Source organism: Crocuta crocuta, unplaced genomic scaffold (assembly GCF_008692635.1).
Source record: "Crocuta crocuta isolate KB4526 unplaced genomic scaffold, BGI_CrCroc_1.0 scaffold260, whole genome shotgun sequence".
Classification (NCBI taxonomy): domain Eukaryota; kingdom Metazoa; phylum Chordata; class Mammalia; order Carnivora; family Hyaenidae; genus Crocuta; species Crocuta crocuta.
Window position 1 is genome coordinate 4,554,833 of NW_027527525.1, and position 19,140 is coordinate 4,573,972.

A 19,140-nucleotide genomic window follows, 5' to 3' on the forward strand; every position below is an offset into this window, starting at 1 on the left:
GGATGTCGGGCATGTACCTAGCGGCGGCCACCCACAGGCAGGCTGCCCAAGAGGATGCACAAAAGGCTGTACCAGAAGTGACAGCTCCAAGGGAAAGCACTTTGCTACTCTTTTGGATGCTCCAGTGTCAGTTCTCTGCCTCTTATTGGGTTCAAAACACTCTAGGCTACTATCTCCACCTCTTCTCATCCTCAGGATCTGTACTTTTTCCCTTTCATGGTCTCCTGTTACTTCTCTGAGGCTGCTCTGTTTGCCCTCTGCAGTGGACATCTCTTGTTTTGAGCAGTCTACTATCCACTCACCCTTCTTTCATTAAGAGCATCCCAGTTTTTTCTGAGTGCCCACCCCTTCTTCCACTCTCAGACCACATGGTTTGGGTGGGATTGACTCCTCTCTCAGCTCTAGAGGCAACATGAAGTCCAGCCCTCACTATGTCCCAGCTATGGTGGCCAGCCATATGGCGGCCAGCTGGGGATGTACAGAATGACTACTACAGAGTATGAGTCCCGGTTGGGACCAGGGATTCAGATCAGGACGTCTATTTGAATTTGGAGGAAAGGAAGGATCTTATTTTCTTTTCGCTGGATTTGGAATTGTGAGGATGAACATGTGGAACCGCCAGCAGCCATCTTGTCCTTGAGAAGGGGGTTCCCTTTGAGAGGGGAGAAAGCAGAACTGAGAAGTGGAGAGAGACCATGAATCCTGGGGAGATATTTTTGAGTAGCTGGATCTTGCTACACCTGAAGCTAAGTAACTTTTCCAATTGTGCAAGCCAATAGATTCCTTGTTTGTTATGTTATTATGAACCAAGTTTTGAGTCACTTGTAACCCAAAGGTCCCAATATGTCTTCTGAAATCCAAATTGTTCGTATTAGTTTAGGTCTGAAGTAAATGTAGAGATGAAGTTCAACTCTTACATTTATATAATAGAAACCGAAGAACCGGAAAGAGTGTGACTCTAATGTGAACATACTCCTAAGTTGTAGCGGACACCACACCACCCTACACCCAGGTCTTTGCTCTCCCAGTGCTTCTGCCACAAAATGCTCTATCAAATCAAGGCATTTTTCCCTATACAGATGTTTTATTTTCCCTCCTAGAACATAAGCACTTCACACGCAGGAGGCGGAGCTATGTCTTACGCTTTCCACATGCCCTTAGCTTAGCATGGTCTCCTGCATGCAGCAAATGTGCAAGTATAGGGTAACCAATCACTGAGTTAAGAAGGCTTTTTGTACCTTGAGATGTTTGTTTTTATGCTTGCAAGATGATGTGTTACTTTCAGGGTCTTTACTATTAGAAAAGCAGAAGAGTGTGGAAATACAGCTGTTATCAGCAACTGTCATCACTTCCTGCAGATGCCAGTCCAGTCGTTTTGCTCAGTTGAGTAACCATGTTTATTAAGTAGCCATTGTACACAGACACTGTGAAGACTCCAAGCAACAGGCCTGTCTCTGCACTTGAAAATTTACAAACTAATGTGGAGGGGAAAACAACGATAAACAAACATGCCAAAAAGACAAACATTTTGTGCCTTTTTTACGTAGAGGAAAATATGAGTCCAAAAGTTAACAATAATGTTTGGGCTCTATCTAAGTGACACTACATAAATAAAATACTATTAATTATCCCTGCAGAAATGTTCAACTTGACTGCTATATTTAGAAAAGCAGCATCTATATGTTTTTGTTATTTTAAGGAGTACTGTAAGCCTACAAAGTAATCTGAAATACTTGTGGTCTTATGATTACATAATATGAAATTTTCCCCAAAATATTTCTAAATGGAAATTTTATTAAATACAAATTATAAAGCACAATGTGTTGTGATAATCACAGCAGCTGGTGAGTTTTGTTTCGGTGTTTGTTCTTTTAGAGATTTTATTAGTTTCCCAAGTCCACGATATCAAATTGGGTGGCTTAAAATAACAGGAGCTTACTGTCTCACAGTTCTGGAGATTAGAAATCCAAAATCCGTGGGTTGGCAGAGCTGTGCTCCCTCAGAAGCCTGTAGAGAAGAATCCTTCCTGGTCTCTTCCTGGCTCCTGGTAGTGGCTGGCAGTCGCTGGTGTCCCTTGCCTTACACCTAAATCCTGCCAGTCTCTGCCTCCATCATCACATGCCCTTCTCCCTGTGTGTCTGTGTCTTCCCGTGGGGTGTTCCTTTTCCAACAAGGAGGCCAGTTATAATGGGTTTGGGCCCACCCTAATGACTTCATCTTAACTTGGTTACATCAGCCAAGACCCTATTTCCAAATAAAGTTATAGGTACTGAAGATTAGGATCACAACTTGTCTTTTAGGGGATACAATTTAACCTATAACAGATATATAAATGACATTTTTTTTTAAAAATGCTCTTTTATTTATTTATTTTGAGGGGGGAAGGGCAGAGAGAGAGAGAGAGATTGAGAGAGAGAATCCAAAATAGACTCTGTCCACACTATCGGCACAGATCCTCATGAGGGACTCGATCTCATGAACTGTGAGATTATGACCTGGAGCTGAAATCAAGAGTCAGACACTTAACTGACTGAACCATGAGGCATCCCATAAATGACATTTTTAAGAAGTGTTAGAAACTTAACCTTGGTGGGTGGTACAGATGGAGAGATTGTGTTTGACAAGACTGATTTATAACCTGCTATTGAGACTCATAAAGTTAGGAGATTAGAACTTTGGCTGACATTACCACTTTGAGAACCACCAAAGTCCAAGAGAACAGACCCAGTCTAGTAAAGAAAAAATGAGGCACCTGTAATAATTTGGAATCACTGAATATTTTAAGATGATAGTAAAAACAAAACAAAACCAAAAAACCAAAACATCAGACAAACCCTCCCCTTACTGTTCTGTGCCATCTCTCCTAAAACATCTGCTTACCCTTCTCCTCTCCCGCTGGGCCTCCAACCATGACAACCTCCCAGAAATGACTTGGGGTCACAGGAATTCCCCATCCTTCCTCCTGCTGCTATTGCTGGGAAATATTCCAGCCACCTTCCTGTGGACCCATCCAGCTGGGGAAGCAGAAAGGAGGAGATGACACTAGAAACAGCTCTGTTTCAGTCAGATCCAAACTTGAACATGGGCAAAGTGGAACTATCAAGAGTTGGCTATAGTGGTGGTGTTCTAGAAAAATAAAATAAGGTGTGTCAGCTTCTCACTTGGCTTCTAAGCTTTCTATCTCACCTCTCTGGGGCCATAAACTATATCTCTTCTGTACCAGTTCCTGTGAGACCTTAAACAGAACTTATCTCCACTTCAATCACTGGACATCAAATTGCCCTGTTCCTCCTGAACTTTGAGCTTCAACAGCCTGGGTAAGGGAGGAAGGGAGGGAGGGCGACTTCACTGATCGAGCATTGTAGGAAGGGTTAATGGTGCAGAGGGTGGTTCGAAGCCAGCAGAGACGTGGGGCAGGAGAAGTTGGCCCTGAGAAGTCTGGGGATGGGAGGAGGCAGAGACCTATAGAGCCCAGATTAGACACTTAAAGGCCAAAATCATAGAGAATGGTCAAAGTATTAGTTGCTAATTTATGTCTTTCATTCCCCTCCCCCCACATTCCTGGAGGAGAGTTTTGTCTTGTTTGCCTCCTACACCTGTTTTCCCACCTGGCACATTATAGATTCCAGCCTCTTTCACCATCTTTCTTTTCCTGCAATTAGCAAAGTGCTTTCTTATTTCTGATCCTCAGCGTAAACTAAGAGCATCTGATTTGGAACACTTTCTCTTTTGAAATGATGGGCTCCTTCTCATCCTTTTGTTCACAGCTTAAATGTTACCTCCTTGAAGAGCTTTACCTCTTTTTAAAGTAAATCTCACACACACACACACACACACACGCCTATATCATAGCATCCTGTTGATTTTCTTCACAGGCTGTACAATATGTTGAAATGGTTTGTTTCTTGAATAGCTCCTCCACTGGACTATATTCTAGGAAGAGAAATTCAAATCTATCTTGCTCACTGTTACAGTTCTACCAATTAGCACATCCAAAGTACTCAGTAGATAAAGGTGAAAGAACAAAAATACAAATATATACAATCAGAATTTCATAAACCTACCAGAATTTTAACACTATGTTACATGGGAATTTAGCATAAAATAAAGATGGAATCTTGAAAAAAATAAATAAAATGGAATCTTGGGCTAGATGAGGAAAGATGAATTATTTACTATCTAGGCTCTATTGAATATCCAAAACTAAATCTGAATCCATTATTTCCTTACTTTATACCAAATCAATTACAATGGATGAAAAGACGTAAGCCTTTAAAAAAGAAACTGTTAAAAAAAACTTGAAAAAAATGTATGAGAAGTTTTGATCATTTTAATGTAGAGATGTTTTTCCAAGCAAGTCAATACATCCATAAAAATGAACACTTTTTGCACTTACACATACATGCTCAGAACACACTCAAACAGAAACAAAAGACAAACAACAAATTAGGGAGAAATAATTGTTACATTTGACAAAGGCCTAGGTATATTATAAAATGTTGTTGTAAATAAATAATGAAAAGACTAATAACTCAAAATAAAAATAAAGGGCATAGCAGACCACAGAAAAAAATTCATGCAAATGACTTTTAAGGGAAATGGTATATAATTTTAAGAATATCAAAAGAATGTAAGTGATGAATCACTAAATTCTGCTCCTGAAAACAATATTACACCACATGCTAACTAATTAGAATTTTGGTAAAAATTTGCAGAAAAAAATTAAAATGATGCTATTCAAGATAAAAAGGATATCAAAGAAAGGAATGAATGTACATTAAACACTGAAATAACCATTTTTCATCTTTGAAATTGGAAGAAGTGAAAAACTCTCATAATATTTAGTGTTGCCAGTATGCAGGGGAAAAAATGGACACTGGCATGTTATTTTAGGGGAATATACATTTTGTCTTTAAAAAGTCAGTCTCAAAAAATCAATCAATTAATTAACTGATTAAAAAATAAAGTCAGACTCATGGGTTAGCTGGACTTTGAGAGTAGTTCAATGTTTTGATACCTGTGCAGAGGGCAGCTGAGCAAGATCTATCAGAATTGTTAATGCATATACTCTTTGTCCAGCAATTACATGTTTAGATTTTATTCTACAGATAAACACGCACACATAGGCAAAGATGTATAAATGAAGAAACTCACACAAAAAACTCAAAATGACCTTGAATAGTGGACTGATGACATAAGGTTTGGTTCATATTCATAGTAGACTACTATGTGGCCACTGAAAAAGAAATGTGCGAGTGTCACATTATCTCTTTAGTATATGAAGCATACAAGGCATGGAAAAGAATGCATTGTACAAACCCACTTGTTGATAACGAAGCAAACAAAGAAACAAACGAAAAACACAGGCCAGGGAAAGAAAGAAAGAAGGAAAGAAGCAAAAAAGAAAGAAAGAAAGAGAGGAGGGAAGGAGGGAGGGAAGGAGGGAGGAAGGGAGGGAGGGAGGGAGGGAGGAGGGAAAAGGTAGGGAGCTACATAAATAGGCAGACATGGCTGTGTACGTAGACAATTTCTGGAAGGACTCACAAGAAACCACCAGGAGGAGGGCCTGGGAAGTCAGTAGGTTTACTTTTCACAGTACATTTTCACACTATTAAAAAGAACTTACCATCTGCACATACTACTTTTTTAATTTAAAAACCAGCTAGATTATAAAGATGATGTTAACATAACTCGACGTTGCCCTCAAAAAGATTCTGCGTAATAATAATAGTGATATTAGTAAAACAGTAAGATTTTTCAGTCTTGTTTGGTTAATGCTTTTATCATCGCAAGTTATAAAATTTTAAATAAACACCCAAAATAAACAAATTATGACTCTTTCAGTAACCCAGAAGTGAGACAGGTTTAGCCCATTAATTGAAAATCAGCTTTCTATTCAACTTAAAAGTCCTATCCTTGATGTATTAGTAAATACTTTATTTTAAAAAGATGGTCTATAAAGGCAGCTTGAGAAGCTTAAGGTCATTTGTAGCTATCACCACTCCCTACCCATCCCCAACAATGTATTCAAATTCAATGCCAAAAGTTACTTATTAAACACAAGAGCTATTACACCCTGGGAAAACTATTATAAACTTGGCTTGTAGGAGACCTGATCTTTTAATGAAATACAGAACAACTATCTTAGAAAAACGAAAATGGGCAATCGTCATGTAAGTATTTATTGCCTTTGGGAATCAAACAATTTTCATTTTAGTTAGCATGTGGAGAAATTTAAACTATGAAATCATGATTAATACTTTTGCACTTTATGATTGTGATCACTCCTTATTGTTGGTTTTCACAACAGCATACCACGCTTCTAAAATGCATTTGGAATATATTTTTTCTCCATTAGCCAAAAATCTCTTAGGAGGGGCTAAAGAGAAGTATTTTAAAACAAGATAGTAAACAATACCCCACAGAGAGTAAATGGTTAATATGTATTTGTGGAATGTATGATTAAAGCTGTTAGATGTAGCAAAGTTGCATAAAACTTGGTAGGCTATGCCCATAAGGGTTTTGTGGAAAGGCAGGTTCATGTTGCAAATATCTGTAACCCAAGGTAAAAGTACTCCTATGAGGGCAAGTCCATATAACTTGTTGGACTGAAAGGTGAAAATATTATTTCTAAGCAGTATTATTTCTAAGCAGCATCAAATATTCAGATATTTGCAGATACCCAAAGAATGGACTTAATATTTGGGTTTTTACACTGAAATGTCTAGGCTCATGTGAATACTGTGTCTATAAACCAGTAATGACTAAAAATTGACTAAGGTACTACCATTTGGAGCCAATGATATACAAGGCAGGTCAGAGTTAAGTTGTGATTCTTTTTTACGTTGAAAAATGTATATCTAAAACTGTTGCAATAAAAATTTTGATAAGGTCTTTCTGTACCAACTATAGGTTCCCATGGCAAGAAATGACTTACTGTATGTAAACTAGAAACAAAGAGAAAAAAGATTCAAAAATGTTCTGTAAACTATCACTTTGTTTATGAAGTTTTTTTGTTCCTTTGCCATAAACTAAATGTGTACTCAATGGTTGCAAGCCTACAAATATTTTCTTTGGGGAGGTGTTCTATTTAAAATCTTCTGTGGATAGCATTTTTTCTGCTAGCCAAGATTTTGAGCCTTACATTCAGTCTATATTTCAGAGACACTGAAGCCTACTTTTTTTAAGTTTATTAATTTATTTTGAGAGAGACTAAGACAGCATGAGTGGGGGGGTAGGGGGTCAGAGAGAGAGGGAGACAGAGAATCCCAAGCAGCCTCTGTGCTATCAGCAGGAGTCCAATGTGGGGCTCGAACTCACAAAACTGTGAGATCATGACCTAAGCTGAAACCGAGGGTTGAGAGTCGGACGCTTAACCAACTGAGCTACCCAGGCACCCCTGAATCCTACTTTTAAGATACTGCTGATAGAAGCAGACGGCTTCAGAAATAAGTGGTCCCTGCCATAGCAGTTCAGGAGGACATTTTCATCTTTTGAATGTCTACCTCATGGGGTGGCTGGCTTGTGTGAGTGGTCCAGCATTTTTATGTATCTCTTTTGAATCTTCAGAGCCAGTCTTACTCCCTCTCAGAAGGCAGTCAACAGTTGCCCAAAGGGGACATCCAACCCTCGGCAGCAGCTGTGCAGACTCTCAGCCACCCACCAGGGAGTGGAGAACCAGAGGCCCAACAGCCTGTAAGCACTTGATTTTCCCTCCAAATCATAGGTTTGACTGGGCTCTCTCGTGGGCCCAGCATCATTCACCAATGACTTGTCATAGTGGATCCTTCACGATCCAGCCTGAAAATGTCATCATCAGGCATGACTTCTAAGCAGAGAAATCTTCCCTCCCCACACACAAATGTCTGTTACAATGTTTGTAGCTAATGTAAAAATATAATCTAGGAGCCCAGTTTCCAATCCCAACAGTGTTCCCTTAATAGTGCCTTGCAGTGGAGAGCATGATGCCACAGTATGGCCGCCAGGACATTTTAGAAAATACTGATGGAATTATTTCACTATTAGAAAATACTTGTGCAATTAACATTGCACAAGGAATGAATATGTTCTAAGCCTGTGTTTCAAAATAAGTAAATGCAAACCCTTTTTGAAGGACAGAAAACTGTCCTGGTAATGACTTGAATTACTTGCATCAGAAAGTGACTTGAACATGTGCAATCTTCAAACTATAATGCTTGTAGTTTTGAAGCGATTACGCAGCCAAAAGAAATATATAAAATTAAATACTAGTAAAATACAAGTTGCTAATGTACAAATAAATGCATGGTATGGATTTAGCATAATAGACAATGTTATTTTGCTGGGATTAAATGGCCACACTCAATGTTAAAATGGTCCTGATGGCTATCATGTGGTTTCTTTTTTGTTACAGAATGTCTAAAATGTGATGTGGTGCGTTGACTTTCTTAGTTCTACTATTATATTTCTCTATCCAAAACTGAGAAACTTTTGTTTGTAAGACTCCCTGCAAAACAATCGGGCCCTCTCTTGGCTAAAATGTGTGATTTTTGTATTAAACCCCCCTCTGTTCTCTGTTCTTTTATTGTTTGCTTGCAACAATTAAAACATAGCTATTAGGCATATACACAATCATAAATAGAAACACAAATGCAGGCGCTGAAATCGTGTGCTATCTCTTGGTCACCTTAATGATTCAATATGCTTTCTATTTAGTTTTTAAGTTATTACCAGCAGTAAATACATATTTTAAAAGCCTACTAAGAAAGCTACAAAGTCACAAGGATATGTCTACAGACTAGGATTCACAGGCAACTGCTTGACAAACAATACTCCAAAGCCAGTAGGATATTGGCCAGGAAATTACATTTTCCAAGGTGCTGTGATACAGAGGGCTTTCTAGCCAATTCTGAGAATTGAAAATTTACTTTTTTGTTTTGTGCTTTCCCCCAATCCCTTTGCCATCATTAATGATTTCTTTCAACTGAAGATCTCGTGTTTGTGACTAACCTATTGGGAGCAGTAATAACCGCGATTACTATAATTTGCTAATCACACAACATTCAAAGAGTTTGCTTAGCCTAGACGACATGTCCTTGGCCTCAGTGAGCTTTGTGCATAGACAGAAAAATAAGATCCATGGAAAATCTGCACAGATTTAGCTAGATGAAGCTTGTCTTCTCTTGTGTGGATTGTTTTCAGGAGAGTCGTTATCTGGAGGAAAATAGAGAGTTGAGTTCAATAGTGAAATCCTTTCGCCATCGGAGTGTGGCTGTGGGGTATGTGCAGACCAATAGGGAGGGAGCCATGGACAAACTCAAGAGGACTAAGCAGACTCCAGGCTCTGAGCTGTCAGCACAGAGCCCAACACAGGGCTCAAACCCACAAACCGTGAGATCATGACCTGAGCTGAAGTCAGACGCTTAACTGACTGAGCCACCCAGGCACCCAGGAAAATTATTTTCAAGGCACTAGGAATGACTTTCCTTGCTACTCAAAGTGTGGTCTCTGGACCACAGCAGCATCTACATGAATTGGGTGCTTGTTAGAAATGCAGAACCCCAATCCTCTGAAGACCTACCGAATCATATCTGCATTTAGCAAGATCCTCAAGTGATTCTTGGGGGCAGTACAGTCTGAGAAGCACTAGACTGGGGAACGAGTGCTAACAGTTGGCCACACATTGGAATCACCCGGGGAGTTTTAAAAACCACTGAAGCCTAAGTCCCACCCCCAGAGAGTCTGAATTAATTGGTCTGGTGGTTGATCTGTGCATTGAGATTTGCAAATACTCCCCAGGTGGTTCTAAATGTGCAGCTGAGTTTGAGAAACGCCGAACTGAAGCATAACTCTATTCTTACAAGAACAGATCAGCATCCTGCCGATGAAAGCAGGTGTCATTGTCCATACGTGAAAACCAGTTTGTAAATGTTAGAACATCTGCTTAGCGATCTACCACAGTGTTTGTGAACATGCCACATTTATGGCTTGTGCCAATATTTAGCCAACATAAATATTGTCTAACATGGAAAACAGTTTGGGACTTGGAGCAGGTGAACAGACAAGCTCAGAGGCAGGTGGATTAGGAACACCCAGGAGCCACACACTAGGTGGGAATAGGTCCAGATGCCTGGAAAAAGAAGGTAGGCTCTGGAGGCAAGTAAAAATGTGACTGGGAATTTGGAATAAAGTAAGTATGGTTTTAACCGAGAGTGTGTGTTGAAGTGCGACTCCCAAACCCTAAAGAATCCAACAAAGAGACCAAGACCACATAGTCCTACCTCTCTTATTAGGAAATCATTTATCCCAGAAAATTAGTCCTGAACACCACCGTGAGTATAGAAGGAAACAAAAAGAGCATCTGATGTCAAAACAGGACATGCACTAAAGCATACCGTCTTCATTTAAAAACAAGCCTCCCACTCAAAGTTGGCTGCATTTTAGACACAATCACGCAATGTTGGCTTTAGGGGGTTCCTTGTCTCTGGTAGATAGAACACAGTCATTTTAAAGTCATTTAAAGGTGGGGAACAAGGCTGCCAAGGACAAATAAACCAATGGAAGGAAGAACTTGCAAACCAAAAAATTGATACAAGAACGTTAAAGCTATAGGCGACTGATGCAGGGGAGGGAGCACTTGGTGTAGGGGATGGAATCTGGTGGATATTTGCTCTGCTATATAGCAACCAGAACCCAAATTCCCCGTGATGGTGGGCATAACTGGAGACTTCAATGGGACCTTCTGGAAGGATGATGATGATACTTGGCATTTCTCAAGCGCTACCTAGACTGTGAGCTGCTCTGCGGGCACAAGCTCTGTACATGAAGTTTGAACCCTTCACCCTACCAAGTCCTCCATGTATGTGTGCCCTTTGGTCCTCACAGAACTCTGTGACAGAGACAGCATTATTATTATTCCCCTTTGCAACCTGGGGAAAGTGAGGCAGGGAGAGATTAGGTAATTTGACCAATGAGAGGTCAAGCATGGATTTGGATTTAGGTAGAAGTTCTTCATGTTATACCACCTAGAAGCTAACCTCCTGGGATTTCTAAATCTATTGAACTGGATCATTATCTCCTCTTTACCCCAATCCTGAGCTACCTCCCCTTCCCCTAGATCTGATGCTCTTCTTAGTGCTCTCATGCTACTCTGCGTATAATGCCATCACTCCCTTCCCAGGATTTTAGAACTACCTGTTCACACATCTTCCCCAGACTGGACTGGTAGCTCACTGGGGGCAGGGCGGTGTCTTGTTTATCTCTGTATCCCCATTCCTGACACATAGCAAATGCTCAGTAAAAGTGTGATGAACTCATCAATTCTTTACATTTTATAGGTAAGACTGACTCTAACCAATGTTTTGCTCAGTTGGAGTCCAAATCTCTATGAGCAGTTACAACCCCTGTGTAAGGTTCCCCTGTATCTGTGTTTTTAAGAACTGCACAACTGATTCTAATATACCCAAAGTTCAGAACCATAGGTCTCATGTCACATGTACCTCTAGTGCAGGGATGTGCCCAAATGTGGCCTCCAGACCATTACTGGAATAACCTAGGGTCTTGTTAGGAATGCAAATTATCAGGCCCCACTCCAGATCTGTGGAATCAGAAATTCGGGGCGAGGGCCCAGCAACTGCAGCAGCCCTCCAGGTGATTCTGGTGTACACTCAAGTTTGGAAATTAATGTTGAGGGATGCTTGGGTGGCTCAGTCAGTTAAGCATCTGACTCTTGACTTTGGCTCAGGTCATGATCTCACGATTCATCAGATCTAGCCCCACTTTGGGTTCTGTGCTGACAGTGTGGGGCCTGCTTGGGATTCTCTCTCTCTCTTTCTCTCTCTCTGCTCCTCCCCACTCCTCCCTCCTTCTCAAAATAAACACATAACCTTTGAAAAGAAAAAAAAAAGAAAGAAAAGAAATGTTGAAGCAAAAGCCTCTCACAGACCTAGGCTGGAGCTATGTCCCAGCTTTGACTATGAACTGTTCCTATCACTCAGCCTGGATGACGGTCTTTAAAGCCTACTTAGCCTCACACCCTCCTCCAGGGCCTTTGACACCAAATGCAGCCCAGGGAACTGTCCCATTCTGCCCCTTCCACTGACCCCAGGGTGCAGTCCCTCCCACAACTCATCCTAGCACTGCAGAGAGAAAAGTAAGCTCAAGAGCCCCTCTACCAACAGAGGAAAGAAGCCACTCTTCATCCTTTCTGTCAGTTCAACATATTTTTTAAAGAAACTCCCATGAGCCAGGTGCTGTTTGAGGCTCTACTGATAAAAAAAAAAAAAAAGGAATCAAAGGGCATAGTCCATGCCCACAGAATAGCTCACAGTCTAGCAAGGGAGGCAAACAAGTAAATAATTATAATGATGTGCAATGGATGCACTAATAGGAACACGTCCAAAATGTAGACAGAGGAGAGAGTGATTCTGTGCAGGAGGAATGAGTGGGAGAGGCTTCCTAAGTGCAGAAGGGCATTCTTTACAGTGCCGTTGTCCATGCAGAGAGGTACAGGAAGGCCCATGCTGCCACAAGTGCAGTTCTTGGCCGGCAAAGCACTGAATCCATCGAATGTCACCTGCCTGTGCAGCTGCTGGCCCCTCCCCAGGCCAGGAGCTTCTGCAGGGCACATGCTGCCTCTCACTCATGGCTCCATCCCTGGGGCTTGACACATAACAGGCGTACCACACATATTTTTGCTAGAAAGACCACTGATCAGGGAGCAGTGACACGGATGCACATGGGTGAGACCGACAGGCCCTTGTTTGCTATGCAAAGTGTATTGGTTATGCTAGGGCTAATATGCGAAGGACCACAAACTGGGTGGCTTAAAGCGATGGAAGTATATTCTCTCAAATTTCTGGTGTCTAGGGATTTAAAATCAAGGTGTTAGCAGGACCACTGTTTCCTCTGAAGACTGTAGGGAAGAATTCTTTCTTGCCTCTTTCAGCCTCTGGTGGCCCCAGGCATCACATTCCTTGGCTCAGGGCAGGAGATCCCCAATCTCATGTTCCCATGTTCTCATGGCCTGTTCCCATGGCCATCTCCTCGACTTCTCTTCTTCTGAGGACCCCAGTCGCTGGATTTAAGACCCACTCTAAATCCAGGATGATCTCATCCATGATCCTTAAGTATTACATCAGCAAAAACTCTATTTCCAAGTAAGGTCACATTCTGAGGTTCCAAGTAGACATGAATTTGGGGGGCATACTATTCAACCTACTACACCAAGGAAATTGGGTTTTATTGCTTTGGGCCAGTAGTGGTTTCTAAACTTTGTACACCAGATTCCTTTGGAAGGCTTGTTTAAACAGAGAGCTGGGCCCTATCTGCAGTGTTGATTCACTAGAGTGGGGCCCCAAAATTTGCGTTTCTCACAAGTTACCCAGTGATGCTAATGCTGCTGGTCCAGGGACCACACTTTGAGAACTAGTATCTTAGGTAATAAAGGGGCCATAACTCATCTCAGACAAGGGAATGACAAGGTCAGAGCTGCACTTTGGATGGATTATGTTAGAGAAAGGCAGTGGCCCTGGAGAAAGATGATGAACCTGTGTTCCCAACTTAAACAGTGGCAGTGGGTTCAGAGAGAAGGTCAAACAGATGTAATTGGCTAAGTGGACAGGTAGGTGAGGGCCAAGGAAGACTGCAGAGTGATCCAGGTACCTGGCTTATGTACCCAGATGAATGGGGTGCATCCTTGGAATAGAACAAAGTGGAGGTTTGCTTGGTGCAAGGGTGAATTTAATTTTCGTATCTGCTGAGTTTGAGATATCTGTGGGACACCTGGGTTTAACACCTAGCAGGTATCTAGATCTGAAACTCAAGAGAGAAATCTGCACTTGAGGTAATCTGGGGAGTACAAATTCATAGTTCTTTGTTTTCAAATCAGTATATGAGTACAAATAGTAGACTACAAAACTAAGAGTGGCTTAAGTAACCAAGATATTTACTTATTAGCCTTCACACGAAGTCTGAAAGGAGGGTATTGCCAGGTTGGTTGAGTGGTTCGGTCACATCACTAAAGACTCAGGCCATGTCTGCCTTTCTATTCTGCAACCTTTGATATGTTGGCAACAGTTCCCTTCATGGGTACAAGATAATGGTCTGTGTTTAAGTTCATGATCTCACAGGATAGGATCATAAGTAAGAAGGAAGGGACAGAGAAAAAAAGTGCTTTCTTCTTACTACTCCCCTATCACTGAGAAAAATCTGTTTGGAAAGCCCCAGACAGGCATCCCATTCCATCCCATTAGTCAGAGTTGGTCAAAAGCCCGTCCCTAGACCAATCACTGGCCAAGGGGGAGAGGACAGCCATGAATCATGATTCATCCCTAGGGCTGGGGATATTATACTGTCAACTAGCATGCTCTCTCTCCATCTTTCTACATTATTCTTTCCCACTGAAAATGAACCTTTTCTTTTTTCCCCAGTGGTGTGGGAGGCAAAAGTTGTCGGTGCGAGGGAGGCATGGCCGCAGATAGTTCAGGCACCACAGAGAGGCCATGCCCTCACATAGCTCCATATTAACAACATCAAGGAAAAGAGGGTTTTTTTCGCTAAGATTCTATAACATGTCAGGGAAAAATTCTGATTGGCTTGGGTCATATACCTACTCCTTGGACTGTCACTGTGGCAGCGGTCAGCTTTACTAATCCTTGGGGCTTGGGGATATTGCTTTATCATATTGCTTTCTTATAACTATGATTTTTATTAATATTATTACCGCTGTTGCTGCTGCTGTATTGGATGAACTGAAATAGAAAGGGAATGATGACTCAAAGATGATATAGAAAGGCAGTCAAATATTTCACCCTTCCTGTAATGGGGGTTTGGATGGTTGTGGTGGGAATGAAAAGGAAGATTAAAATGTTTAAAAGAATTTTAAAGAAATAATTAATAGGATTAGATCCAATGCATACTTAAACCGGGAAAGAATAGCATTCATTGTTTCGATTCTGATGGAGACAGAAATGTGCTTAAAGCAAATTTAGCTATTTCACCTTGTTTCCTTTTTAGCAAATCAAAACTTGTCCAAGTACTGTTGCCTATGCCTTCTACACAGCACCATTCAATGTTGTAATGACCCAGCTCAGCCCCCAGTATTTTTTCTTTTCAATTCCGGCTACCCACTTACTATTGACTCTTGAGGACCCTTGACTACACTTGCTTTTTTTTTTTTCCTGCAAGCAATGAATCCCAAGTTTATACTCTCATTGAATTGGCAGAAAAACAGCCTTTGGCAATAGAAGAAGGAAATGGATAATTCTTTTCTAATGAGAAAAGCGCTTCGTTTTTCATAACTCTTGAAGGCATGGTTCCTTTCATGGTTGAGGAATGACCATCATCTCCCCACAATCACCTTATCCTCCAAGTTCACTTTCATTGATGCAATACAGCAGTAATTGGATATCTGGAGGTTTAACACTCTTCAGAGGTCTCTGACTCCCAAAACAATCTGTGGACAACCTCAAAGCAGTCACTTTCCTCAGGATACAATCTTGTTTCCAGACAGGGCATGTAATTCCACCTCCAGTAGAAACTCAGAGTTGTCCAGCCCACCACAGTACTAACGGGCCCCTAAGAATGAGTCAATTGAGGCTGCTTGTTGAGGCTCCTGCCAGCCGAGGCTGTGATGCCTACAATTGTGATGCCGACAAAGAACAGAGGATGATGACAGGCTTCTCACTTTGGACCAACTTTAACTCAGATTCTTCCTGCTAGTTATCTTGTCCCAGCACTCATCTTTCAGATTTGTCATCTGAGTTTCTTTGAAATAAAAGTAAAGAAAGAAAGACATCATGGTCCACTTCTAATCCTCCCTTTTATGTAACCACAGCAATTCGCTCTTTGTCATTGGGTACCTTGCGTTCATCCGTACCTATGTGCCATTTGCACCAGAAGCCCTGCCTTCTCAAGACCTTTTTAAACAAACGTGTTTACAGAATTGTTACAATCATTAGGCCAGGGCGGTAGACCCTCATCAGATTAGATCTTGGCACTGTTAACACTGGAACCAGGTAATTCTTTGTTGTGAGGGGATATTCGGTGCCTTATAGGATGGTTTAAAAGAATCACTGATCTCTAGGACTAGATTCCAATAGCACTCCCTTATTTACGACTACAAAAAATGTCTCTAGATATTGCCAAATGTTCCAAGAGAGACAAAATTGCTTCTGAGACATAGACCTTAGGGAAAGCAAGGCAATAGGGCAGGAGATCCCCCCATAATGTCTTTATCTGACTGAACTTCTGCCAGCAACCATATATTTCTGCCCCTCTGGCCTAGGTATTACCTCACACTGATTGCTTTTCTTATCACTGAGTAGAGCCAACCCATCTTCAAGATTGACCCTTGTCCTGATGGTGACAACAGCAGGTGAGAGGCAGCAGTTTCCCCTCATAAGGCTTTTAACCCATGAATAACTCTGACGGCCAGAGTAAGAAGGGCTTCACTACAGAAATATCCAGTACTGAGGCTTCTGAGCTGACCTGATGAGCAGTGCTAAATGGAAAGTCACTGACTGAAGCAATCATGAGTCCATTTGCTCACCGGTCCCCTGTTTGAGTGTAGCCCCTGAAAAGCTGCCCCATTTAGTCTCCCTACACCACAGCTCAGTGCATGGTGGACCAGTCACATTGTGTACTTCTGAATATATTGTCAGTACCTTCAGAAATGATGGTGCCCACCACCTTAGGGCACTAGATGTCGGAGAGTCTTAAAGTTAGATCTTTTTAAGGTCAGGTCCCAACCTTCTGCTCAGTTTTTGATAGGTAAATATCACACCAGCTCAATGTGTAACCCAGACAGCATAGCCTGAGAAAGTTTGTCTTTCTGGAAAATGACCTAACAATACTAATCTTCATTAAAAGGTGTTCTCAAAATGCCAACATGTAAATAATCCCAAATTTAGAAGAAAGGTTATTTTTCTTTAATCGGAAAAGTCACTCATTTTTCAAGAATACACAATCAGCATACATATGTAAATCATATCAAGATCTGATTCAAGTGGATTTTTTTCTATTTTCAGCCTTATTTGCCAAATGATGCAACTACTCCTACCCATTTAGAGTGATGGCCAAACATATTTCATACATATCACTTTATTTTTTTAAAATTTTTTAAATGTTTATTTATTTTGAGAGAGAGACAGAGAACATGAGCAAAGAAGGGACAGAAAGAGAGACACAGAATCAAAGCAGGCTCCAGGCTCTGAGCTTTCAGCACAGAGCCCGATGCGGAGCTTGAACCCACAAACTATGATATCATGACCTGAGTCAAAGTCAGATGCTTAACCGACTGAGCCACCCAGGTGCCCCTCGTATGTGTCACTTTAAAATTGCATCTCTGAGGGGTGCCTGGGTGGCTCAGTCTGTTGAACGTTCGACTTCGGTATGGGTCATGATCTCGTGGTTCGTAGGTTTGAGTCCTGCATCGGGCTCTGTGCTGACACCTCGCAGCCTGGAGCCTGCTTCGGTTCCTGTGTCTCCCTCCTCTACTTGTGCCCTATCTCTGTCTTTCTCAAAAATAAACAAACATTAAAAAAATTTTAATTGCATCTCTGAAAGGATAGATCAATAGCCAAACAGTTTTATGTGTTCTTAGCACCTTTTAAGTTCAGCTAGAACTCAGGCTTCTTATACACTGCCTAGCTATCTTGTCGACCTCCTTGATTAACAGATCTCTGAAAGGGTCCAAGCGGGAAGAAGATCTAAGAATGGAGGAACCAGCTTTGCTATTAGTGTGAGCATGGAGAACGCTAATAGAACAATGACTACATGGTGAAATAGCAAATATTCTTACAAAATCGAAACTATGTTTAAATAGACCCAACAGAGTACAATGCAATATACATATTTTTCTAATTAGTAGTCTTCCTTTTTGCTCTGACAAGCATTTAAGTAGATTTTGATTTAAAACAAAAAAGCAAGACTTTTAAAAAGGAAATCAAATGTATTGTTCCAAGGAAACCATGCCCAAGAAACAATCAACTTAATGAAACAATATGCCACTATCACCCAAGATTCATGTTTAAAGATGTGAACGGCCCCTCTGTTGTGTTTCAAATTGCCCATCAATGTCTACTAAACATGCCTGTGGAAATGTTGCCAGAGTCTTTCTGGTTCTGAATTCAGAATAACATAATACTTTGCAGTTATGCTAATTAGTTTCAAAGTACAAATGAGTAACCAGTTAGAGGTAAAAGAACATTGACCTGAGAGAAAGGGCTCCAGAATTTTCCGTAAGCAAGCAAATGACCCTGGGCAGATAACTTAACAGCTAGGTCTCAGTTTATCTATAAAATGAGGGTACTGGGATACATTCAGTGTTTCCCAAACTTCAGACTCAAATATGACTCTCATGAATGTTGCCAAAGACATGTGCCACCTTTGTTACTAACAGTTCTATTAACTCTTTTCTTTAAATTCACTCATCTTTTTGACATAAGTTTCTTAAAAGAAACTTCATATTACTATCATAAATGGAAAATCAATATCAGTTGATATAAATGTGGATAACTAAATGAAAGCCAAATGACTATAGTAAATTCTAACTAAATACTATTGCCAGCTGAAGGCTCAGATTCTGCCTTTTCTCTGATAAAAAGATCTATTGGCATAAAGAGAAGGGATTGGCAAAATAATTATTTCAGCCTTTGTGGGCCACACAACCTCTGTTACAACTATTCAACTCTGCCATTGACGTGTGAAAGCAGCCGTTGACTAAATGTATATGAGTAGATTGGCTATGTTCCAATAAAACTTTATTTATAAAAACAGATGATAGTCCAGAATTTGACCATAGCCTGTAGTTTGCCAATCCCTGGGTTGAAAGGGTGTGAAAGACATACTATCACCAGGCAAAGAATGACTCAATCAGAAGAACTGAGAGAGAATTTTAAAAAGAATTCCTTTTTTAGTTGAAAGTCCAACAGGCTTTAATACATTCAGTGTTCCATGTCATCCATTTTGAAAACCCCGGGTTGAATTTCTACCCTCAGAATCTATGATAAACCTCTTCCCTTTATCTTTTTCTTCTTGAATAAAGTCTAGAATTTCTTATTTGTATAAAGTCTCAGCACATTTTTAAGTTGTCTTTGATTCATTGGGATGTCAATGGTAAAGTTTCTACTTTCTGTCAGACCAGTGGGTCTTAACCCTGGC

The 19,140-nt window shown here is 40.8% G+C and overlaps 2 protein-coding genes across 2 annotated transcripts in view; one reads left to right on the plus strand and one right to left on the minus strand.

The window, feature by feature from the left end:
* Nucleotides 1-19,140, minus strand: part of FAM91A1 (family with sequence similarity 91 member A1) — an 83,587-nt gene that overhangs the window by 60,104 nt on the left and 4,343 nt on the right. The gene's annotated exons all lie outside the window — the stretch shown is intronic.
* Nucleotides 6,090-19,140, plus strand: part of ANXA13 (annexin A13) — a 52,410-nt gene continuing 39,359 nt past the window's right edge. Inside the window, exons 1-2 of the mRNA XM_077764399.1 lie at nt 6,090-6,173; nt 7,570-7,695. Coding sequence (XP_077620525.1) covers nt 6,159-6,173; nt 7,570-7,695 — 141 coding nt within the window. The 5' untranslated portion in view covers nt 6,090-6,158. The remainder of the gene's footprint in view (nt 6,174-7,569; nt 7,696-19,140) is intronic.